The sequence below is a fragment of the Ambystoma mexicanum genome, chromosome 6p (genome assembly GCF_040938575.1).
Source record: "Ambystoma mexicanum isolate Mex_15411 chromosome 6p, UKY_AmexF1_1, whole genome shotgun sequence".
NCBI lineage: Eukaryota > Metazoa > Chordata > Amphibia > Caudata > Ambystomatidae > Ambystoma > Ambystoma mexicanum.
Window position 1 is genome coordinate 1010186167 of NC_090935.1, and position 26092 is coordinate 1010212258.

The 26092-nt window shown below is 45.3% G+C and overlaps 1 protein-coding gene across 1 annotated transcript in view; it reads right to left on the bottom strand.

Annotated features, from left to right (window-relative positions):
* The window catches only part of FBN2 (fibrillin 2), a 1178594-nt gene that overhangs the window by 1000107 nt on the left and 152395 nt on the right, over positions 1–26092 (bottom strand). The window contains exon 4 of the mRNA XM_069625622.1: positions 18367–18462. Within this exon, the coding sequence (XP_069481723.1) occupies positions 18367–18462 (96 nt within the window). The remainder of the gene's footprint in view (positions 1–18366; positions 18463–26092) is intronic.

Genomic DNA, 26092 nt, shown 5'->3' on the forward strand with positions numbered 1-26092 from the left:
TCAGATCCCTCAACCTTCACACTTGGCTTCTGAAAGGTTGAGGTATAAAGATTGGGACCTCCCTGAAGACGTGATGGAGGTGTTGCTTTCGGCCAGATGGCCAGCAAGAAAGTCCCTGTACCGTTGCCGTTGGAGAAAGTTCTGCGACTGGTGCAGGGTTCAGAATGTGGATTCTTTTTCATGTGACATTGCTGTGGTTCTGTCTTTTTTGCTTTCTTTAGCCCACAGGGGCCTGCAAGTGGGTAGCGTTAAAGGCTACCTGGCGGCACTGTCCATATTTAAGCGCTCGTCTGAGGAGTGTTCTTATTTTAAAATTCCTTTAATTTCTCAGTTTCTGAAATTAGGTGCCCGGTTGGGATTTGAACCTTGTTCTCAAGTTTCTAATGGGTGCTCCATTCGAGCCTTTGCATTCTTGTCCTTTGAGACTGTTAACCCTTAAAACTGTATTTTTAGTTGTGGTCACTTCCGCTCGCAGATTGAGTGAGTTACAGGCACTTTCAGTTAAACCACCCTTCACTGTGTTTCATAAGGACAGGGTTGTCCTTCGAGTTCGTCCTTCCTTTCTTCCGAAGGTGGTGTCAGAATTTCATTTAAGCCAGAAGGTGATTCTTCCGCCATTTTATCCTCCTCCACATCCTGGTAAGGAAGAGGAGAGGCTCCATAGGCTGTATCCTAGGAGAGCTTTAAGTTTCTACATTTCACGCATGTCCCGGGTCAGAGTGGACGATCAGCTCTTTATAGGTTACACTGGAAGGCGTTTGGGACAAGCTGTTACTAAGCAGACTTTGTCTAGATGGATCATCTTGGCAATTTCTGAATGTTACCGCCTGGCGGGTAAGGACCCTCCGGTAGGCTTACGGGCCCATTCGACCAGGGGGATGGCTGCCTCTACTGCTCTGTAGAGGGGTGTTCCTTTTCGTAACATCTGTGAAGCGACCACTTGGGCTTCGGTCCATACTTTTGTACGTCACTACTCCCTAGATCCTTCCCATGGGCAGGATCTGGCTTTTGGCAGGGCGGCCCTTTACTCTGCAATTTGATTGGACATTCTAAATTGGTATATTCTAAATTCTTTTCCCACCTCCTTACGTTGGTACTGCTTTGGGAGTCTGTCATAGATATGGAATACGTCGGAGGACCCAATCCCCTCGAAGAACAAGTTACTCTCTTACCTGGTAACGTTCTTTCGGTGGAATGGTCCGACGACATATTCCATATCGCTCCCTCCCTGCCTACCCCGCTACAGAATTTCTTATGCGATTACAGCTTAGGTTTCCGCAAGGATTTCTGGAGTTATACTGGAAGTAGATTGGTGCTACGGGCGGCGTGCGTCCTACTTATAACATCCGTTGACGTCGGCTCGACGAAGGCCCTCGAGGACGGCGTATCAACGTCATCGACGCAGGACACAGACGCCGAAAATATTCCGAAGCAGCACAGCTGTGGTGATTACTGTCATAGATATGGAATACGTCGTCGGACCATCCCATCGAAAGAACATTACCAGATGTACTTTGACTTTCTTACAAGAGCAGTTTTACCTTACGAAACAAGGAAAGATTACTTTTGCTTCAAAACATTTAGTGAACATCATAGAGGATAACACACACAATAAACTAGTTCCAAGCATTATCAATCTAAAGCAAATGTTTCTTTAAAACATTGAACTTAGTTTCATATTCATTGTGCAAAGATAAAAATTCAATAGAAATATCTCAGTACACTCTTTTTTTCTTGCAAAATATTATTTAACACTTTAGCAGGAGACATTGAGAGAAAAAAATCGAATGCATTTCTCAAATGATTCGATTTTTCTAAGAAATAGGGTTTCCCTTTTTCAAACTGTACTTGCTATACCACACACATAACATTTACATTGGAATTATGAATCAATAATTCTACATTGGAAAATCCAATTTTCAGCTAGTGACTAGTAAAATACAAATGGTACATTCATTAACCAAATATATTTTCTGGAAGATGCTGCTTATTTCTCAAGCTCATCAGAACACAAGCAAATAATACATAATGCAGAAAAACGACATATTACATAGAGATGGTAACTCATTGGCTAAATATTGGTGAGGGAATCGGTGTGCGTGTAGAACGGGGTCAATCACAAATAAGTGGCCAACTCGGGCTTGTTAAGCGGATTCAACTTCAATATTCACACCAAAAAAGGTATATATTATTTGAATTAAAGCATTTTTGAAATTCAAAGTATGGTCATCTAGCCTTCCCATAACTTGAAATAATCCCTAATATTCAAGAATAGCACCAAATCAATATAGTTGTATTAAAGCATGGCAGATAACTGTGTATTTGTTTGCAAATATAGATTTAAAAATGTATATAAAATCACTATCAGCTGACTGATTTATTTTGGGGTCCAGAATGGGTTTCGCTTCCAAAGACTCCTAGTCGTTTGGGAGTATTGCCCTTCCCTAACAAATGAGGTGGTTAATTACCTGGCAAAAGTGAGACCTCAGGCGGCCAGAAAGCAGAGTCGAGGACAGGGTAGGGCCTGAGTGGGCAAGGCCCACATAAAATCTGTAAATGCCCACTCAGCAGTGCTGTGTAGACATTTACAGAGGTCACTGTCTGTGCAGGCACATTCATGCATTTCCAGAGCCAGGAAGCTCTCCCTGCTTCCTGATTCCTATCTGTGCCTGCGGGGGAGCCGGAGACATATGGAGCAAAGAAAAGCTGAGTAGGCAGCATCGTGCTGAGTCCGGTGGGAAACAGGTAAGGAAAAACAAAATGTGTCTGTGTATGCATGTGTGCTGGGATTGTGTGTATGTTGGAATGTAGGCATGCCTCCATGCAAGTGAAGGGATGTGCACATCTATGTATGCGAGGGGGTGTCTGTAAGTGAATGCATATGAATGAAGTGTGTGTGGTGTTGATGGGTGCGAGTACGCGTGTGAATGAGAATGCCTTTTGAATGTTATGGGTGCATGTGGGAATGACCGCAAAGCTGTGTGGGTGTATGACTAGTGCGCCAGTGTGTGTGTGTGTGTGTGTGTGTATGTATGCAAACTGGGGGCTAGGGGTAGGGATTCACGTATGAACATTTAAGACAGTGCATACAATCTTTTACCAGCATTTTAGGGCAAAGCCAACTTCAGTCTTATTACATGAAGGAGGGTTTGTAGTAGGGAAGGATACCACAATTGGGCTGGCTGGGTACTACTGTGGCATGGAATTTTGTACTTGCATTAAGGGCAAAGGCAATATGTGAGTACTCTTATATGGGGAGGCATGTTTCCTTACAGTGGCCTGGCATTTTGTGTACTGGTGTCACGACCAAAGGCAACATGATGAGTGCTGTAGAGGAGGTCCCAGACATGGCCTGCATGCCAGCCCCCCATTTCAAGGTAACAGGGACATACTCGCTGAGATATGTGATGTATGAGGAACAAATGAACCAACAGAGAGCAATTCTAGGCCCCTGCCCAATGCCCATCAGAAATGCAATACCCGTCAAAGTGCCTATAACCAGACAGCCATGGGCAGCTTGGTACCCACTGAGACAACCGTACCAGCAGCTGACACGAAATGAAGACTACTTACAGGCCGTCCCCGAAGAGACCCAAAGAGCCCTAATGGAGGGTAAATGGTGACGACATAAGAACCTGAACAGTTGTACAGATGAACATAATCGACGAACGAAAGTTGACATACAAGGGCGAAATGCTAGGAATAATGTTGTAATGGATGTGTAAGAGAAAAGATGTTAATATAAAGAAACGTAACCAATAAGTGAGATGAACACAGGTAACTGACTAAAACGCCTGTAAATAGGCTTGGAACGCAAGAAGCTAAGAGAACGGTACTGCTTGCAATGCTTAGTAGAAGAATAGAGCGGCATGCGGAAATTATATATCTACCTCAATGAATCACAGTATACAAGTGCAACTCCATTTTCTAAAAGCAGAATTAAGCCCAGGCAGCAAAGGGCAAACAAGAGATTCATATTCCATCCAAAGCCAAAGGAAGGAGCAGAATCGAAACTCAGTAAGAAGCAGCTCAATGCCTGGGAATTCAAGGTCAACCTAAGGAAGGGAGGAGAGCGGCAGCCTCGGAGAATCGAAACTTCAGAGCATAGCAGCCAGCCAGTGAAGGTCGAGATAAGGAGGCCCAGGCAGGTGGCAAGGCTACGGAAGAAACAAATACACGAAAAGAAGGAGAATGAAGCAGATTCACGGTGGACAGACACGTGACCAGCCAAGGGCGAAGAGGTACCAATGTCTGATGTCACCCAAAAACCGAGGATGCCATAACTTTTCCTGATAAGAAGCTACAGTTTTGAGGCCATCCTCAGCCAACTAATTGACACATAGCCCTAAAGTACTGATTGATGGAATGGAGGCAGGGTGAATCTTGGGGCACAAGGCACCTGGGTGTCTATTCTGCATGCTGCTAATTAAAGTAGAGATTCATTGCTAGGGGTGTAACCCACCCAATCACAATAGACCAAATAATCTAGGGTCCTATAGCTGTAGAACCAATTAGACGTCGTGCTTGTAGTGACGTCTATCACGAGTGATGTAGAGAAATGGGCCTAGACGTCCACCCGATAAGAATTATCCAATCCTTATGCTCTGTTACCATATACAGATATAGCACCTATGCTTAAGTTACCTTTTCCAACCAAGAGAATTGCATGATAAGCTTATGAGTGTTGCACGTCAATGATGACACATTTTGAGTATAACTATTGCTGTCTGAATGAAGAAATTGGAAGTTGAAGCGAGACAGGCGACCGCAACACTGCTGATTTCCAGTTGTTTCCCCGTTTTTTGTACTTGTCATTAAACGGACTTCCCTTTGCCAAACCATTTAGTTGTCCTTATTGAACTTCAACTTTTACAAAACAAAGCACTCAGAGCAGCCCTAGGAATAAAAAAAAGCGACCATATCTCCCAAGCCAGGAGAGACTGTCACTGGCTCCCCATTCAAGCCAGGATCCTCTATAAAACACTTACCACCACGCATAAATGCATCACCCAAAATGCACCATCCTACCTGAGTGTGTGTCTCTGCCTTAGATCCAACAATGATACACTACTATATGTTCCACGATTCAAGAGCGCAAGAATCAGAGAAGCCTGCTTCACTATTGCAGCCCCAAGATTATGCAATACTCTTCCCACCACTATCAGCAGTGAGCTCTTGCATACCCAATTCAAGAAAATTATAAAAATCTGGTTATTCACCAAATATTAAGTCCACTACCTAAGGCTCAACTCCTATTAGTTGGTCCTGTCTTCTGCTTCTGCTTGTACGAAATGACAATCAACTTTGGTCAAATGTTATCACCTGGCCTCTATTATCGATATCTGTACACAATGTATCCAAATGTAAACGCTTGGCCTCTAATATATATATGTGTACATAATGTTTTCCAAATGTAACAAAGTATGATGGTGCTCACATACTGGACGATTGAATATATGCACATGCCATGCTCCCATGTAACCAGCAAGTACTATTCTCTGTAACCTACGCTCTGATACCTTAGGGTTTGGGTGTATTACTGAATGCAATAAATAAATAATTAAAAAAGGGCCGAAGGTGGATGAGGGTTTAAGGGGTAGCATATCTTGCAAATCATGTTGCCCTTTGCAGAAAAGAAAGTGACAAAACAAAGCATTTAGGTTCCGATTGCATATTCTACTCCAATTTCTTTATGCAAAATCGCAGCTTTGATATACTTGGCAAAGCCAATAAGGATTTGTGCCCACTATTAACCTCTCCTTCAACAATGATAATTTATAAACTGTACTTCGAGGGGATTGGGTCCTCCGACATATTCCATATCTATGACAGTAATCACCACAGCTGTGCTGCTTTGGAAAATCTTTCAGCGTCTGCATCCTGTGTCGATGACGTCGATACGCAGTCCTCGAGGGCCTCCGTCGAGCCGACATCACCGGATGCTATAAGTAGGATGCACGACGCCCGTAGCCCAGTTCTGTTTTTTCCGCGAACGTGTTCGCTTCAGAGATCTCGGTGCGCCTCGATTCTACTGAATCCTGTTCTTTCGGTTCTTCGAACCTGTTTATTCATTGAGTTTGTATGATGTCTTCGGCTTCTTCCACCCCGCGGTCCAGGTTTAAGAAGTGTCGGGTGTGCGGGTCCAAGATGTCGCTGACAGATACGCACGACGCTTGCCTCTGGTGCCTCGGGGAGGACCATGAAACGGACGACTGTGTCGATTGCCAATCGCTCACATCGAAGGCCTTGCGGGAGCGTAAGAAGAATCTGTCGGTCGGTAAGGTGGCCAAACCCTGGAAGTCGCGTTCCACTGGTCTTTCGACGGACGATTCGAGGGGCGACTCTCTGCTTCGTCGTCATGAGTCCGGGGGTTCTCGGTCTGGGAGTCGGTCCCGCCATTCCTCTGCCTCTTCGAGGCACTCCAGGAAGCCTTCCCCGTCCTCTTCCGAGGATTCCGCCCGTCGGTGGGTTGCTTGTCCCAACAAGCATTCCACTCCTGAGGAATGGGATTCCTTTCGAAAGGAGATGTTGTCGATTTTTCAATCACAGGGCTCCGGTCCGTCCGCGCCGTCTGAGGACGTCAGTCGTGGCCGTGCTAGAGACACCGCTCGTCCGCCTTTGGGCTCAAGCAGTCGTAGTGACCACCGGGTGCCTTCGAAGTCCCGGTTGGACAAGGATGGTTGCTCTAGACATGCTTGTTCCAGGTCCTGGTCCTCGACGCCCTCGAGACCACGAGAACCTGTGAAGTCTCCGAGCAAGACATCGACGCCAGCAGCGCAGAGGTCGACGACAGACTCTTTCGAGGCCCTGCCTCCGAGGAAGTCGTCGACGCCATCGGCGCCCAGGCTGTCGGCAGACATGCTCGGGGCTCCGCCCTCGCGGCCTGGGTCAACGCCATCGAAGCTGTTGGCGGCACGTTCGACGTCGACGCCCTCGATGCCTTTCGAGGTGGCTTTGTCAGAGGTGCCCCGTGGCACGTTGGCACCCCTCAGGATGGCACTGGCCAAGGCTAAACATGTCTTTGTGCCTTTTTCGGTACCCTCCTTCCAGCCTCTGGATTATATTTCTGAGGTGGATGAGGGGTCTGAGGAAGGTGAGGTTTCTGCAGGGGTTCCTGATGACATTGTTTCTGGTCATAGTCAACTTGAGGACCTGCGTCAGTCGCTGCATGACGCCGGTGGTCTGGTCACCTCTCCGGCGGTGGAGTTAGGTAGGCCGGAGCCTGGCACGCATGCTGACTCCTCATACCGGTGCCTCATGTCGAGGGTGGCGGATTACCTGGGGTGGTCTGCCCCCCTGGGGATTTTCAGCAGGATGACCTGACTGATATCCTGGACCAAGGTCCTCCAACTGACCCGGTGCTGCCATTGAAAATGGCCTTGCAGAGAAGGGTGGCGGAGGCTTGGACTTCTCCGGAGAGTCTCCCGGCAGTGAGCAAGTCCTTGCCGAAGAAATATCGGCCAGCCAGTGGCAACCCCTGCTACTTGACCACGCAGCCTACTCCAGAGAGTTTGGTGGTGCAGGCGGCTACGGCCCCAGCAAAGCAGGCGTCGTACCCTACCATCCCTCCTGATAGGGACGACAAACGTTTTGACGGCTGGGCGAAGAAGGTATTTTGTTCTGGGCGTATGGCGCTTCAGGCTGTGGTGCCTTGTCTCGTTTCACGCACACTATGTGGAACTGTATTTCCCTAGCGACTGATCATTTTCCCAATGGTGAGGAATGGGATGGTTTCCTTGCTATTGTGCAGGATGGCAAGGATGCCATGTGTGAATCCGTTCATTCGGGTCTGGACATGGTTGACTGAATCAGCCGGTCCATGATGGCGAGCACCGTAATACGCAGGTTTGCGTGGTTGCGGAAGTCGGGTTTTGCTCCTGATGTGCAAGCCCACCTCCTCAACATGCACTTTGATGGTGAACATGTTTTTGGCAGCAAGGCTAACGAGAGTCTTGAGAGGTTGCAGACCTCCAAAGCTGCAGCGAAGTCGTTGGGCGCTGCAGTTCGCCAACCTCCACCTTTTTGTCCTATGAGACAGCAATGGAGGGGAGGTTCCTTTCAATATTACTCGTCCTTTAGTAAATCGAGAGAAGCTGCAAGTCAAAGGGGCAACCGCACGAGTGCCAGAGGTGGAAAACAAGGTACTCGAGGTGCCAAGGCCACGCGAGCAGTTGCCTCTTTGCACTCAGGCACTGCCGTAACCACTTCAGCTCAGTCATGAGGCCATTGCTTCTCCGGTTGGGGGAAGGCAGGCGGAGCATCTGGTAGAATGGCGTGCCATTACTTCAGATGTGTGGGTTCTGGAGATCATAGCCCACAGCTACTGTCTTCCTTTTCGGCAGAGGCCTCACGACAATCCACCAGGGAATCTCTCTTTGAAGACTCCAGATCCGCTCCTTGCGCAGGAAATTCAATCCCTGCTGGAGAAAGGCGCCATAGAACTGTTGCCTGTAGCAGAGAGGAACAAGGGATGGTATTCCCCTTAACTTTTGATTTCAAAGAAAGACGGGGGATTGAGACCCATCATGGACTTGCGTGGTTTGAACAAGCACCTCAGGAAGGGCAAGTTCAAGATGGTTACTCTTTCTCAAGTCCTCCAGGCCCTTCAACTTCAGGACTGGTTGGTGTCTCTCGACCTCAAGGACGCTTATTTTCATGTGCCGATCCATCCCAAGCACAAGAAGTACCTGAGGTTCGCGGTTGGCGACTCGCACTTTCAGTTTCGGGGCCTGCCGTTCGGATTGACCTCCGCCCGAGGGTCTTTATCAAGCTCATGTTGGTGGTGGCAGCATATCTCAGGAAAGTGGGGATTCACGTCTACCCCTACCTGGACGATTGGTTGATCAGGGCGCGCTCTCCCGAGCAAGTCCTGGATCATCTGTCTGTCACATGCCACTCCCTTTCATAAGCTGGGCTGCTCCCTCAATTTAAAGAAGTCCCACTTGACGCCAACTCAGCGGCTCCGGTAAATTGGAGCAGTGCTCGACACGTCCCTGGGGCAGTGTTTTCCTCCCCAGAGGAGGGCTCACCACATTCAGCAGATGGTGCACAAGTTTCAACATGCCCAGAGTCTCCCAGCGTTCGAGTTCTTGAGGTTGCTCGGCCTCATGACATCCTGCATTCTTCTGGTGCCTGAGGCCAGGTTGCGGATGAGATCTTTGCAATGGGTTCTCAAGCTCCAGTGGTCACAGTCCTCCAGCGGGATGTCGGACCCCGTTCAGGTGCCGCCCTCGGTCGCCCGGGACCTTCTGTGGTGGGCGCCGAAGGCAATCTGATGAGGGGGGCTCCGTTTTGGCTACCCTGGCCAGAGGTGACGATCGTGACGGATGCGTCCCTCACGGGATGGGGAGCTCACGCTGACGAGCTGACTGTCAGTACAAGAAGTACCTGAGGTTTGCCGTTGGCGACTCGCACTTTCAGTTTTGGGTCCTGCCGTACGGATTGACCTCCGCCCTGAGGGTCTTTACCAAGGTCATGGTGGTGGTGGCAGCGTATCTCAGGAAAGTGGGGATTCACGTCTACCCCTACCTGGACGATTGGTTGATCAGGGCGGGCTCTCCCAAACAAGTCCTGGATCATCTGTCCGTCACATGCCACTCCCTTCACAAGCTGGGCTTCTCCCTCAATTTAAAGAAGTCCCACTTGACGCCAACTCAGCGGCTCCAGTACATCAGAGCAGTGCTCGACACGTCCCTGGGGCAGTGTTTTCCTCCCCAGGTGAGGGCTCACCACATTCAGCAGATGGTGCACAAGTTTCAACATGCCCAGAGACTCCCAGCGTTTGAGTTCTTGAGGTTGCTCGGCCTCATGGCATCCTGCATTCTTCTGGTGCCAGAGGCCAGGGTGCGGATGAGATCTTTGCAATGGGCTCTCAAGCTCCAGTGGTCACAGTCCTCCGGCGGGATGTCGGACCCCATTCAGGTGCCACCCTCGGTCGCCCGGGACCTTCTGTGGTGGGCCGCCGAAGGCAAACTGATGAGGGGGGCTCCGTTTTGGCTACCCTGGCCAGAGGTGACGATCGTGACGGACGTGTCCCTCACGGGGTGGGGAGCTCATGCCGACGAGCTGACAGTCATCGGTCATTGGTCTCTGTCGGAGTCCAGACTCCATATCAATCTGTTGGAGCTGAGGGCCGTCAGGCTTGCCCTGAAGGCTTTTCTGCCGACTGTGATAGGAAAGAAGGTCCTGATTCTGACGGACAACACAGTGGCTATGCACTACCTCAACAAAAAGGGGGGGCAGGGTCACTTCCTCTGTGCAGGTAGGCGATGCAGCTCTGGTTCTGGGCCATCCAGCAGGAAATTCCGATCTCGGCAGTTCATCTGGCCAGAGACGAAAACGAGACGGCGGATGCTCTGAGCAGGCAGAGCGCGATCTCTCACGAGTGGGAGTTGGCTCAGGAGATTATCCTGGAGATCTTCGCCCTTTGGGGGACCCCTCAAGTGGATCTCTTCACCTCCAGTGTCAACTGGAAGTGCAAAAGGTTCTACTCATGGGAATTTCCTCCAGGAGGAGCCTTAGGAGAAGCGTTCGTAGTGGAGTGGTCCTTCCCACTGCTGTACGCGTTTCCTCCAGTCCCCGTCATCCTGCAAGTGTTGCGAAGGTTACGGAGTTTCGGTTCCCAGATGATCCTCATTGCTCCGCCATGGGCCCGGAGGACGTGGTATCCGGACCTTCTCGACTTGTGCATCTGCCCTCCATGTCGTCTTCCCTACCGAGACGATCTACTCTCACGGGAGGGGAGTCAGGTTCTCCATCCAGAGGTCAGATCCCTCAACCTTCTCACTTGGCTTCTGAAAGGTAGAGGTATAAAGATTGGGACCTCCCTGAAGACATGATGGAGGTGTTGCTTTCGGCCAGATGGCCAGCAAGAAAGTCCCTGTACCGTTGCCGTTGGAGAAAGTTCTGCGACTGGTGCAGGGTTCAGAATGTGGATCCTTTTTCATGTGACATTCCTGTGGTTCGGTCTTTTTTGCTTTCTTTAGCCCATAGGGGCCTGCAAGTGGGTACCGTTAAAGGCTACCTGGTGGCACTGTCCATATTTAAGCGCTCGTCTGAGGAGTGTTCTTATTTTAAAATTCCTTTAATTTCTCAGTTTCTGAAAGGGCTCACTAATGTGTTCCCTCCGTCACCTTTCCAGCCCGGTTGGGATTTGAACCTTGTTCTCAAGTTTCTAATGGGTGCTCCATTCAAGCTTTTGCATTCTTGTCCTTTGAGACTGTTAACCCTTAAAACTGTATTTTTAGTTGTGGTCACTTCTGCTCGCAGAGTGAGTGAGTTACAGGCACTTTCAGTTAAGCCACCCGTCACTGTTTCATAAGGACAGGGTTGTCCTTCGAGTTCGTCTTTCCTTTCTTCCGAAGGAGGTGTCAGAATTTCATTTAAGCCAGAAGGTGATTCTTCCGGCATTTTATCCTCCTCCACATCCTGGTAAGGAAGAGGAGAGGCTCCATAGGCTGGATCCTAGGAGAGCTTTAAGTTTCTACATTTCACGCATGTTCCGGGTCACAGTGGACGATCAGCTCTTTATTGGTTACGCTGGAAGGCGTTTGGGACAAGCTGTTACTAAGCAGACTTTGTCTAGATGGATTATCTTGGCAATTTCTGAATGTTACCGCCTGGCGGGTAAGGACCCTCCGGTAGGCTTACGGGCCCATTCGACCAGGGGGATGGCTGCCTCTACTGCTCTGTAGAGGGGTGTTCCTTTTCGTAACATCTGTGAAGCGACCACTTGGGCTTCGGTCCATACTTTTGTACGTCACTACTCCCTAGATTCTTCCCATGGGCAGGATCTGGCCTTTGGCAGGGTGGTCCTTTACTCTGCAATTTGATTGGACATTCTAAATTGGTATATTCTAAATTCTTTTCCCACCTCCTTATGTTGGTACTGCTTTGGGAGTCTGTCATAGATATGGAATACGTCGGAGGACCCAATCCCCTCGAAGAACAAGTTACTCTCTTACCTGGTAACGTTCTTTCGATGGAATGGTCCGACGAAGTATTCCATATCGCTCCCTCCCTGCCTACCCCGCTACAGAATTTCTTATGCGATTACAGCTTAGGTTTCCGCAAGGATTTCTGGGGTTATACTGGCAGTAGATTGGTGCCACATGTTCTGGGGAAAAAACTCCAACTGAGGCTACGGGCGGCATGCGTCCTACTTATAAAATCCGGTGACGTCGGCTGGACGGAGGCCCTCGAGGACGGCGTATCAACATCATCGACGCAGGACGCAGAAGCCGAAAGATTTTCCGAAGCAGCACAGCTGTGGTGATTACTGACATAGATATGGAATACGTCATCGGACCATCCCATCGAAAGAACATTACCAGGTAAGAGAGTAACTTGTTCTTCGATGTACTTTGACTTTCTTACAAGAGCAGTTTTACCTTACGAAACAAGGAAAGATTACTTTTGCTTCAAAAAATGTAATCAACATCATAGAGGATAACACACACAATAAACTAGTTCCAAGCATTATCAATCTAAAGCAAATGTTTCTTTAAAAACATTGAACTTAGTTTCATATTCATTGTGCAAAGACAAAAATTCAATAGAAATATCTCAGTACACTTTTATTTCTTGCAAAATATTATTTAACACTTTAGCAGGAGACATTGAGAGAAAAAAGTCAATGCATTTCTCAAATGATTCGATTTTTCTAAGAAATAGGGTTTCCCTTTTTCAAACTGTACTTGCTACACCACACACATAACATTTACATTGGAATTATGAATCAATAATTCTACATTGGAAAATCCAATTTGCAGCTAGTGACTAGTAAAATACAAATGGTACATTCATTAATCAAATATATTTTCTGGAAGATGCTGCTTATTTCTCAAGCTCATCAGAACACAAGCAAATAATACATAATGCAGAAAAACTACATATTACATAGAGATGGTAACTCATTAGCTAAATATTGGTGAAGGAATCGGTGTGCGTGTAGAACGGGGTCAATCACAAATAAGTGGCCAACTCGGGCTTGTTAAGCGGATTCAACTTTAATATTCACACCGAAAAAGGCATATATTATTTGAATTAAAGCATTTTTGAAATTCAAAGTATGGTCATCTAGCCTTCCCATAACTTGAATAATCCCTAATATTCAAGAATAGCACCAAATAAATATAGTTGTAATAAAGCATGGCAGATAACTGTGTATTTGTTTGCAAATATAGATTTAAAAATGTATAATGTATATAAAATCACAATCAACTGACTGATTTATTTTGGGGTCCAGAATGGGTTTCGCTTCCAAAGACTCCTAGTCGTTTGGGAGTATTGCCCTTCCCTAACATATGAGGTGGTTAATTACCTGGCAAAAGTGAGACCTTAGGCGGTCAGAAAACAGAGTCGAAGACAGGGTAGTGCCTGAGTGGGCAAGGCCCACATAAAATCTGTAAATGCCCACTCAGCAGCCCTGTGTAGATGTTTACAGAGGTCACTGACTGTGCAGGCACATTCGTGCATTTCCAGAACCAGGAATCTCTCCCTGCTTCCTGATTCCTATCTGTGCCTGTGGGGGAGCCGGAGATTTATGGAGCAAAGAGAAGCTGAGGAGTCAGCATCGAGCAGAGTCCGGTAAGGAAAAACAAAATGTGTCTGTGTATGAATGTGTGCTGGGATTGTGTGTATGTTGGAATGTAGGCATGCCTCCATGCAAGTGAAGGAATGTGCACATGTATGTATGCGAGGGGGTGTCTGTAAGTGAATGCATATGAGTGAATGAAGTGTGTGTGGTGTAGATGGGTGCGAGTATGCGTATGAATGAGAATGCCTTTTGAATGTTCTGGGTGGATATGTGAATGACCGTAAAGCTGTGTGGGTGTATGACTAGTGGGCCAGTTGGTGTGTGTGTGTGTGTGTGTGTGTGTATGTATGTAAACTGGGGGCTGGGGATTCACGTATGAACATTTAAGAGAGGGACATACATTTTTTTACCAGCATTTTTGGGCAAAGCCAACTTCAGTCTTATTACATGAAGGAGGGTTTGTAGTAGGGAAGGGTACCACAATGGGGCTGGCTGGGTACTACTGTGGCATGGAATGTTGTACTTGAATTAGGTGCAAAGGCAACATGTGAGTACTCTTATATGGGGAGGCATGTTTCCTTAAAGTGGCATGGCATTTTGTGTACTGGTGTCACGTCCAAAGGCAACATGATGAGTACTGTAAAGGAGATCCCAGACATGGCCTGCACCCCAGCCCCCCATTTCAAGGTACCAGGGACATACTCGCCGAGATATGTGACGTATGAGGAACAAATGAACTAACGGAGAGCAATTCTAGGCCCCTGCCCAATGCCCATCAGAAATGCAATACCCGTTGAAGTGCCTATAACCAGACAGACATGGGCAGCTCGGGACCCACTGAGACAACCGTACCAGCAGCTGACACGAAATGAACACTACTTACATGCCGTCCCCGAATAGACCCAAAGAGCCCTAATGGAGGGTAAATGGTGACGACATAAGAACCTGAACAGTCGTACAGATGAACATAAACGACGAACGAAAGTTGACACACAAGGGCGAAATGCTAGGAATAATGTTGTAATGGACGTGTAAGAGAAAATATGTTAATATAAAGAAACATAACCAATAAGTGAGATGAACACACGTAACTGACTAAAATGCCTGTAAATAGGCTTGGAACGCAAGAAGCTAAGAGAACGGTACTGCTTGCAATGCTTAGTAGAAGAATAGAGCGGCATGCGCCAATTATATATCTACCTCAATGAAGCACAGTATACAAGTGTGACTCCATTTTGTAAAAGCAGAAATAAGCCCAGGCCACAAAGGGCTAACAAGGCCCAGATTCATTATCCATCCAAAGCCAAAGGAAGGAGCAGAATCGAAACTCAGTAAGAAGCAGCTCAATGCCTGGGAATTCGAGGTCAACCTAAGGAAGGGAGGAGAGGGGCAGCCTCAGAGAATCGAAACTTCAGAGCATAGCAGCCAGCCAGTGAAGATCAAGATAAGGAGGCCCCAGGCAGGTGGCAAGGCTACGGAAGAAACAAATACATGAAAAGAAGGAGAATGAAGACGATTCACGGTAGACAAACACGTGACCAGCCAAGGGCGAAGAGGTACCAATGTCTGATGTCACCCAGAACCCGAGGATCCCATAACATTTCCTTATAAGAAGCTACAGTTTCGAGGCCATCCTCAGCCAACTAATTGACACATAGCCCTAAGGTACTGATTGATGGAAGGGAGGCAGGGTGAATCTTGGGGCACAAGGCACCTGGGTGTCTATTCTGCATGCTGCTAATTAAAGTAGAGATTTATGCCTAGGGATGTAACCCAATCACAATGGACAGAATAATCTGGGGTCCTATAGCTGTATAATCAATTAGATGTCATGCTTGTAGTGACGTCCATCACGAGTGATGTAGAGGAATGGGCGTAGACGCCCACCCGATAAGAATTATACAATCCTTAGGTTACCATATACAGATATAGCACCTATGCTTAAGTTACCTTTTCCAACCAATAGAATTACATGATAAGCTTATGAGTGTTGCACGTCAATGATGACTATTGCTGTCTGAATGAAGAATTTGGAAGTTGAAGCGAGACAGGCGATCGCAACACTGCTGATTTCCAGTTGTTTCCCCGTTTTTTGCACTTGTCATTAAACGGACTTCCCTTTGCCAAACCATTGAGTTGTCCTTATTGAATTGTGTCGGAGTAAGAGAATCCTGCACCCCATCCTCCCTAAGGTGCAGCTATCTCGTTTTAAGCTCTGAATCTCAATGGGCCCATTCAGAGGATGCTCAGCCCTCCAGTACACTACTCTTACACAGGAGAAGTGAGGACATGTTTCCTGGTTGGTGAGTGTTCTTACATGGGAGACCATTTGCTCAGCCTTCAAGGCAATGTTTTCTTTCTGTGGCAAAACATTTTTTACTGCCGTTGGGGGAGCACATACAACAAGAGATATGGGGGTGGAGCGATTTGCGTAGCCAGCAAGGACATGTTTTCTTACTACGGCATATTGGTGCAAATAACAGTATTTTAAATGCACCAGAGTTCTAAAACATGGTCTTCAGTCACATGGATGGGTGTAAAAAGGTAATCATGATGAGCTACACCAACGCAAGGAGACAGAGTATGCTATTCTCCCTCTATTCTCCAGCGCAAAGAACATTTCCAAGGCGAAGTTCAAAGCCTTAATTGACGTGCAGACTGCAAGAGGTGATGAGATGACATGCTAATTGGCGGGAAGTTATGGTCAAGACCAACCCACCAGCACCTGGATGCCAGCCTTCGTGCTGCTGGCGTATGTGGAAAAGTACTGACGGATGTAAGGATGCCAACCAATTACAGAGGGCCACGTAGTAAAGAGCCCGATAGTTTGTGTAACCAATGGGACGTCATGTATTTGATGATGTTCGTAGTGACCTGTACTAGAGGAGGGCTTAGTTGCCCCACCTAATGTTAGAGACCCTATCACTCTCTTAGACAAGTATGGAATGTACACCTAGATGTTCCCTCTAATCCTATCACTTTCTTCAATAGGTTTTAGTAGTTTTCACACATAGGATGCCATCAACAAAGACGAGTTTTTGCTATATAACATGCTTTTTTATGAAACTTGGTGAGCGAGAAGATCGAAATTATTGTCGATATTCATTGTAACTCCCTGTTTTAGACAATTGCAAATAAAACAGCTTTGATTTGCCAACTTCCTGAGTTAGTTTGATTATTGATGTTTGAGTATCTTTTGCATCCCCATCCATCTCAAGCTATTGCAACCTCACCTTAAAGGGCTGGGTCGATAACCCCAGTTAACATGGTAGCAGAGGATGGTTAAAAAAATGTCAATCTAGTAAGCTTTGGGGTCCTGGAAATATCGGACTTCCTCCACCATTTAGCTGGAAGGACGTGAAGCTCACTCTAGATTGCGGCAGTTAGTTTAAAAATGTGCACCAGTATGGTCATGTATGGGTACAATTAGTATGGAAGGTTTTCTGCCCTTGCAGAGTAATGGCATATGTTGGGAGAAGGCACTATAAAAATGTGTTGGAAAATGCTTCTGTGCTTTGTTGGTGACTTAGTATATACTGGATTATTTTCCCATGTCTTACCCTACAAAACTATGTGGCTTTTTCCCTAATTTGTCACAGAAAGTGTAATGTAAAATGCACCATTTTAACCCAAAATTTCAAACATTTTCTCAGGGAAACAAGCCCCCCCGAACCCCATCTTGAATGGTTTCTGCCTCCATGCTACTGATTCGACCGGAGGCAGAAAAAACTCAATTTCCTCTGTAGGCTCTCCTTCTGATGGGCCCTGCTATATTAGATCCAGGCTCCACTTGTTAGACAATCCCGGCAACTCTCTGTCAGAAAGGCTAAATGAAAGGACATCATCTAGCTTCTGTGTTCAATAGCTCCACTCTTATAGCACTCCGTACTCCTATCTTAAGTGATTTTCTTTCACAGAAAAGGTGAAAGCATCTCTGACCACAGACTGTCTTTACATAAAAACAAAACACTTATACACTTCGGAGGGTTGTTGTTGGATCAGAAGTCAGTCAATACACAGCCTGCTTACCATATTCACTCTCCTTCACTGTAATGATGTTAGTAAGAGAATAAGAATATGTCCAGCCTTCACAAAATGTGTTAAATTATCAAGGTAGAACAGGTAATGAGGCTCACATGCCCACAGGAAGGTTTCTCCAAATATATGCGTTATAAACTGCACATAAATATCTTTCGTGGCAGCACCCTGTTGATTTCTTATTGGTAAGTGAAGAACGATGGTCTGAAGGGGTTCCCTGAGCAATTGCCAGAGGTTTAAGATCAATTCTAAACCTTCCAGCCATCACCTCTTTGTTTTTGCTTTGTCACCCTGAGTGGGGCAGGTATGCCCAGACGTGGGTCCCGTGCCTACTGGGCCTAGAGGCCCAGGATACTCCTAACTGATGAGGCCTGACAAGGCCGAAACAAGTCTGTGGATGCTTGTGGTCTCGTGTAAAAGGGATGTGACCTAGCAGTTCAGGCTGGACTGCCCCTTTTGGGGTGTGGATAAAGCCTGATTTTCATATGGTCTTTCCCTTTTCTGTAATGGCTTGGCAGGTGAAGAGCGATGGTCTGGAGGGTTCCCCAGAGCAATTGCCAGAGGTTTAAGATTAATTCTAAACCTTCCATCCATCACTTCTTTGTTTTTGGTTTCACCGTACCTGCATGCTGCTCAGTTGGCACTGGCTATGTTTTTGTATGGAAATGTTTTACTGGTAAAATAACAGCTTCATTTTCTATTAAAAATCACAAGTTGATATCAACATATTGCAAGCATCCTCCTGTTTACTTAGTTCAAATGTCATGTACAAATGCAAAACATGGTCTTACGTTGTCCGCAGTGTGTTCCCACATAGCCTTTTTGGCACTGACACTGATCTTCTTGGCATGTCCCCCCATTCATGCATCGAATATTGCATTGTTGTGCTGCAGAGAAAGAAAACATTACATAATTATTATAAACCACAAGCCAGGAATAAGATTTTCATTTAATATATGCCTCCGGGACAGCAACAAGAACTTGAATAAATGCATATATGTAGTATGTTTTCTGTTTATGTCCTTCCCTGACACTTGCAAAGTTTGGAGAGACTACTTCATCAAATGGCATCACTTTTCCCTCCATGGGGCATGTCTATTATGACACCTAGAAATTGTATTTATTGTCTTGGATTTGGACAGCACTTTTTAGATTGACTGTAAGAAGTTACATCCAGTCTACACTTCAGGAAGGGCGTGAAGAGCTTAGTCTTCAAAGAACATCTCACCAATCCATTGTCACTCCACTGAATTCCACTTCTCACCCTTGGAGTGACCTCTGTCCCCTGCTCCCATACATATCTCAGCCACTTCTGCTACCTGTAGCCTCAGTATGCTTCTACTACATACACTTCAGGGATGTTGCTTCCCATTTAGGCTTGCACTTTATAGATTCCAACCTTAAATACTGTGGTGAACCAGAAGAAGGACTCTGACTACATTGGGTCATATTTAACAAGGATTATTTATCTAAAAACCAAAAAGCCTAACTAGCCCTATCACTATAAGGGAAGTTCCCTAGTTCCCTACCTTACAAATCTAAAGCTAAGGGTGCACGTCAAGTCCAAAATAAAAATGTCTTCTGTTTGAATCCTAACAAACTAACTTGCCGGTTAGAAAACACCTAACTAAGGTAAAAGGGAGGTTTACACCATAGCTCGTTATGGGCTTCTGCCTGGCCCAACTTGTAATCAACTTGCTCTCAGCATCAAAGTTTCTTTAGACCATAATGATATAGTCTTCCCAATCGTCGTATTGAAAGGTGTGTTGGCAGCAGGGTGAAAATTGTCAATGATGAAATGGTCATGGTCAACAGCACTGATCAACTACTGAAGAAACTACAACACATCCAGAACACAGCCACGGGGCTGCTACAGAAACTGGACAGGAGAGGCCACATCATAATAACTCTAAGAGCACTGCACTGGCTAGTAGTGAAGAAAATAATCAAACCCTCTACAACAACCACCATGCATTTCATGGCCATGCAGCTGAATTTCCTGTATTATGTGGAATACTGTGAGTGACTTCTCAACATTCAAAGTTTGGGGACCATCTTTATTTTCTTGATGTATTATTTTAAATAAAAAGAACATTTTCAGTATATAAGTAGCATGTTTCTTTTTCCAGATTTTTAGGTGGAATTGCAATGGTGTGGGGTGTGTTAAATAAGGGCAATTCCTTGGTGAAAGAATCTAAAAGACATTTAGATATATTACATGGATTGAAATCATTAAACCTGGTCTACATTGGTGTAGCCTGTATGGATATGTTTACTTACAGTGGCAATGTACTTTTTACTGCCAATATGGGCAAAGTCTACATAAGATTTCTTAAATGGGCATATTGGCCTACAATGGTGCATCCTGTGTTGACATGTTTCTTACAGTAGCATGATACCCTTTACTAGCATTATGTGCAAGGCCAAAACAAGTGTTTTACAAGGGCATACTGGTGTACATTGGTGCAGCCATCATGGACATGCTTATTAACAATGGCAAGGTATTTTTTTATTGATATTGGCAAAGCCAACATGATGAGTGTTCTTACATGAATGTGCATACTGACCTATACTGGTGCAGCCAATATGGACATGTTTTCTTAGACTGTCATGGCATTTATTACTGACATCATGGCCAAATCTAATATGCTGAGTGTTCTTCCATGAGTATACTGGCCTACAGTCGTGCAACCAGTATGGAAATGCTTTCTTACAGTGACATGACAATGTTCATTTTGCACTGTTGGTGACATGGCCTCTATTGGATTTTGGCATGTGTTACCTTACAAAACAGAATGTACACTGTGTGGCTTTTTACTAACTTGTTGACAGAATGTTTGCTGTAAAATGCCCCATTTTCAGCCACTTATTTAAAAATGTTTTCACAGAGAATCCCTCATTTAGTCACATAAAATGTTATGTTCCTCCAATTAAATACATTGCATAACTTATTTCTGTTGTGAATATCGCCTCTGCTTTTACAAAACACATTCAAATGTCATGCTGGTTTAAAACCAATGACTTCCTATCAAATCTGTCTGTTTTTAGAACCTGCTATGGGCACATGGATTCTACATGCATTACCAAGTGCTAAAAAAAGGTTTAACAGTGATTTTGCATGTTTTTTAAAAAGAATGTGGACCTCATAATATAACGCTCTGACCTCTACTGTAGCTATTCCTCTGAAAGGTTTATGAGCAAGTCTAGAAAGAAGACACTACATGTTAGAAACTAAATAAGGGGCTTTAAATGGGGTAGAAGCGAAGGAGACCAACAACATACTGTTTACCAATATGATTTTGCAGAGAAGAACATTGTTGAGATGAATTGCTTTATACTCCTGTGGCCATTAAAATTACATTAATGCCGGCTCCTTGCCACGTCCGAAACAAAAGAAAGTACACTTCCAAAGAAAGAAGACAATAGGTGTGTGCTCTTTTTCAAAGCTCAAAGACAAACATGCATTCACTTACTTCGATATTTGACCTAGTATAGTCTTTCACTGACTTGTTGATAATCACTATATTGCTGAGAGAATTTCCCAACTTTCAAGGTTTCAACACTCCGGAACCAGTGGTCTAGTTCACCGCTGGCAGCGCTGAGTGGAGTGCTTGACCTTGCTTTACGAATAAGGGAACCTAGTAATGATAAGGGAAAGTTCACTTTGGGAGGAAAACCCAAGAATTTGCATCAACATCATAATTATAAAGACTGGAGGGGTTATCTGTACTTCTGCCCTCTATATGGCAGGGTAAAGGCACATAACACCTCAGCCAGGGATTTCTTAAGTGAGGCGTATGCATAGAATAGGGAAGAAAAGCAGGTTAGTTGTGAACAGTGGCAGGATGCTTTCTTTTGACTAGATATACAATTCTGCATGAAGATCCCCCCACCTGGGCAACCTGTAAGGGAAATGTTAAGGAGTCACTTATCTTGTATTTTACAGCCCAGTACAATAATGTTCAATCTCCTTCTGCTTTCTTTTAAAAGGTTCTACCAACCCAAAGTTCCTGGAGGCCTTAGGAGAACAGGATCCAAGATGAATCAGGGATTCCTGGGCGACTCCTGAGGTGAGAAGATACTCTTCCTCATCACAGTACCTTTGGGGCCTTGGCAGACAAAGTGGCTGAGTTTCTCGGTTTCACTGGATGATTCCTTACGAGGATGGACCGCCCTTGGAAGAGGGAGCCACTGGGATGCTGAGTCCACGAGAAAAATTTAACCAAAGTCTTTCTGAAGTGCAGCAGTTTTCCTCTTTGCAGTGTTCTCTTTTGGTCGACAATTTCTCTGACTGTAGATGTCCTGTGTAGATTAAACTTGCTGTGGGCTTCTGTAACGCTTGGCAGATGAGAGAAAGACCCCTGGGATCCTTCGATGACTTCTGGTGGCGATGGGTGCATAGGTCACTTTGGGTGTAGGGTTTTGAAATATTGCGGTTTTACGACTTTCGGTTCTTCGGTGCTGCATCCGCAGCACGGACACCTGATTGGCTTCTAGTGAACCACTGAAGCAGACCACAGACCCTCACCAACTCTGAACCTTCTGGACATCTTTGTTAGCTTCTGGTGGTGGGAAACCCACAGACAACCTTTCTCTGCACTCAGCGACTCTGGACTCTCTACAGTGCGAAAAAGTGGTCAGTTATGATGGCAAGGATGGGCCTTGAAATGTTCTTAAGCAGTTTGGAACTTTCACAGCTCTGGGTGGTCAGCAGCACTATGCCCACGTACCCCCTCTTTTGAGCGGTAGAAAGCAATGGCATTCAGTGGTCATGAAACACACCTCCGGACCTTGGGCGACACCAATGGACTTCTTTGACTCGATATGTCTGGGCACTCCTCTTCAGGACTCACAAAGACCACTTCTCCGGACGGCAGGCACACAGGACTGGCTTCCGGGGTACTTTGGATAAAGAGTACCAGGTTGCACAATGGTCCCTCATAGCTCAGGAAAGGTCTCCTTTGTAGAACCTCTCAGGATCAGTCCTTGCAAGAACACGGCAGCTTTTGGATTACACAGAGAAATGCAGCAGTGGACTTCTACTCTAGATGTGCTTCAAGGAACAGCTTCTTCTTGCTTCAGCTTCGACTTCAGCTTCTGAACAAATTGGTAAGTGAGAGGTCCCCAGATATACACATCTGCTACCCATTCACTCTGGATGAACCAGGCTCAGTCAGCCAATCGCGCATAAGGGCATTCATGCAGGCAGGCAGCCATTCAGGCTCACAGGCATTCAGGCCATTCACTCCACCCAGACACCCATAACAAAGAATGTGGATTTGGGTAGGTACACTTCACTGCTTTAATGTCAGTTTCAGTCATGGCTGTCTCATTCATTGTGTCACACACACACAGAAACCAGACACCCATAACACAGAATGTGAATTCACTTCAGACTCCATTCCTAAAGGTCCCTCCCCTAGGGTGTACCAACAACACACAGCCCCTGGGAAGGCTCCAGTCAGTCTGACAGGAGGCAGCCCCAGAGCCATACATGGTATTTGCACGCAACAGCCAATCAGGATGAAGGGACAGAGCCAGGGCTTCCCCGGACTTTTGGAATCAAGGTAAAAAGCAATAGAAACCAAGAGGCCACATGGGCCATCTTGCAGCCTATCAGCAATCCATTGATTCCTGTGGCAGGGCCTCGCGTCCCAAAATGGAGGACACTCAGAGCCAATGCCAAGTCAGCATGCAGCTGCTACCAGCCCATACCATGCTCTGTGGGCAACACACAGGTACCCAAAAATACACATACGTGGTACAAGGGTGTACCCCCACCCATGGTTGCCACAAGGGTATCCCATGGGTGTTGTTCATCAAAAGGAAAACATGAAGAGGTGCACTGCCAGTGATGCAGGCTGGACCTCAGTGGCAGAAAACAAACACACACAGAGAAGTGGTAGGTCAAGGACTAGCAGTCCTTGTCCCTCCATAAGGCATTTCCAGCATCACAATCATCATCAAGTTTTATTCAGAAATTATACATTTCCAAAACATAACATACAAAATCATACAACACAAATTTCATGCTAAAATCAATCATAAATTCAAATGTAAAGATTGATTCATATGTTTACACCATAGCATCCATATTCAGTCTAAGAATTCAGCAACTAAACGTTTGTGCACTTGCTGGTTTGCTATTTTTTTTAATGCATACCTTCAGCAGTCAGTCTAATATCGGTATTCCTTAAGTATGGTAACAGGTAAAATTTAAAAACCCTACTATTCAGGTCAGACCTTGCAAAATAGACATCATGCCTCTCAGCTGTCAGCATCTACACTGACTCTGCCTTTTTACCATGACCTATACTAAAGCTAGATAGTCAGTGCCCCTGCTGCTATTCACTGTTACAAACTCAGCATGCAATTTTTGAATGTGTTGGCAATCTGTGAGCTCACCTCTGTAAATGCATACCACTGCCTGTAACCATCTTCTTATGTTTCAGTGAACCTGCGAGTCACTGTGTAAATTTATATGCATGAAGACCTTAAATTACTTGTAACCATCCTCTTAACTTTCAGCGCCTAGTTGCCTTTATGCTTTGTGCACTTTATAAATGTACAAATAAATGGTAACAGCTTAGTCGAACTAAGACGTTTATAATCAGGGCGGAGAAGGACAACATGATTTACTGTCTCTTTACAGAGATGAAATAATGGGCAACCTGATTGCCATTTTGAAGATGTTTTGGCCAAGGACAGTATGACCAACTGCAATTTCAAAAATAGCACATGCCTGGAATGGCTAGTTATCCAATTTAAATACTCAAAAACGCCATTCACTTTTAACAGTCAAATACTCAGATAAAGACCTACCAATGGTCGAATTTATCAAGTATTTAGCCACTACCCATTTTTTATAGCCCACTTTCACTGCTACAATGTCAAGGTTAGAAATGTTGGCATCCTTAACCAATACATTTGTAAATATCAAGGCCTGGATTACAGTCATACAGTGTTTCAGCCAACACCACTCAAATCAATCTTGGTTTGTCTGCATATGCCATCAAAAATTGCACTCGTCATGATTGCCCTACTTATTTGAATGGATGCAACTCTACCTCCTGATATATTTGAGAATTTGGTGAGTTTTTGGGTCAAAGCAATACTTAATTTAGAAACAGTCTTTCCTCTCTGTCCTATGTAAAACATTCTTCGGTGCCCCAGTTAAAGAGCTAGAAGACGCGCTTGAACCGCATAAGTGTCTAATAATGGAGCGATAGTTCTAGCTTTAAATCTGTTAGCAAAAGAGTGTATTGCACCCAATCATAGTATAAACTGTAACTCATGGGTAATATGGGAATTCCAAGTACTCTTTGACTTAGTTCTAATTCCCAGGTAATCAAAATGGGATACCTATACAAATATATTCACCATTAAACTTACATTTACTTTTCAATGATCATGTCATTGAAACCCAGTATTTACAACCACTGAACAGTCTTTAAAAAACTCACCAAATATGTACAGTTCTTTTATAATGCCAGTATGAGTATTGGTTATAAAGACAACATTTTCAGCATCTACTAATATGCCAAACCTCTAGCTAGAGCATCACATTCCAGATTCCCAATTTGTATTGCCAAATCATTTGAAAATAATAAGGTGTGCAAGAAAACAGCCTTGTCTTACTCCCAGTTCAACATTGAAAGAGTCAGTACATTATACTCCTTGACCGTACCTTTCCCAAACTGTAGCATTGCTATTTAATAGTTCTGAATCCCTTACCACTTTTTCCTTGCGGAGCTATCATAACCCACATTTCCTTTCCTTTTAACTCTCTTAAATGCTGTTTTAAAATTTACAAACCAAGAGCCATTCTCTTTGCCTTCACATATTTTTGGAGCAAAGTCAAAATTATAAATACCTATTTTGTCGTGTTTCTTTTACTTTGAAACACCACCTTTAGTTCTAATATAATGTTATTATCACTTGCTCACTCTTCAAATTCATAGAGTATAAACCTTCCCTTACATTTTTGAAGGACTATCTAATAAGGCTATTGGGCAATCATTTTTTGGTCGGTTTTTATGACCCGTTTTATATAAAAGGACTATTTTAGCACAATGCCAGCTGGCAAAGACATTGCCCTTCTTGTTAATTATATTTAAAACGTTTGTCAAAACTGGTGCCCAAATTAGCGGTTCAGAGGAGAAAATGTAACCCAGAAACTAAGGTTAGTCTTTCCTTTTCGTTGTCATACTGTTACACCTCGGAAGCTATGCCAAGCCTTTCCAGCTCCCATGGTATACGAGGGCAGCAGACGCATGACTGCTAGACTCGGTAATGGAAGATGACGGGCTGTTCGACTTGACAAACATCGCTTCTCAGCTCCTTTCCTCCGGTGTTGGAGGCTGTCATGGAGATGCGGTACAGCGGCTGCTTGTTCGTACATTTCCCATAGTCCTCGGATATCATGTGAACAGCGCTGCCAATGACTGATCAGAGCCTTGACTTCAGCCAGGGATTTAAACGTTGTTTAAACCACCAAACGCTACTTCTGTTTGAAGT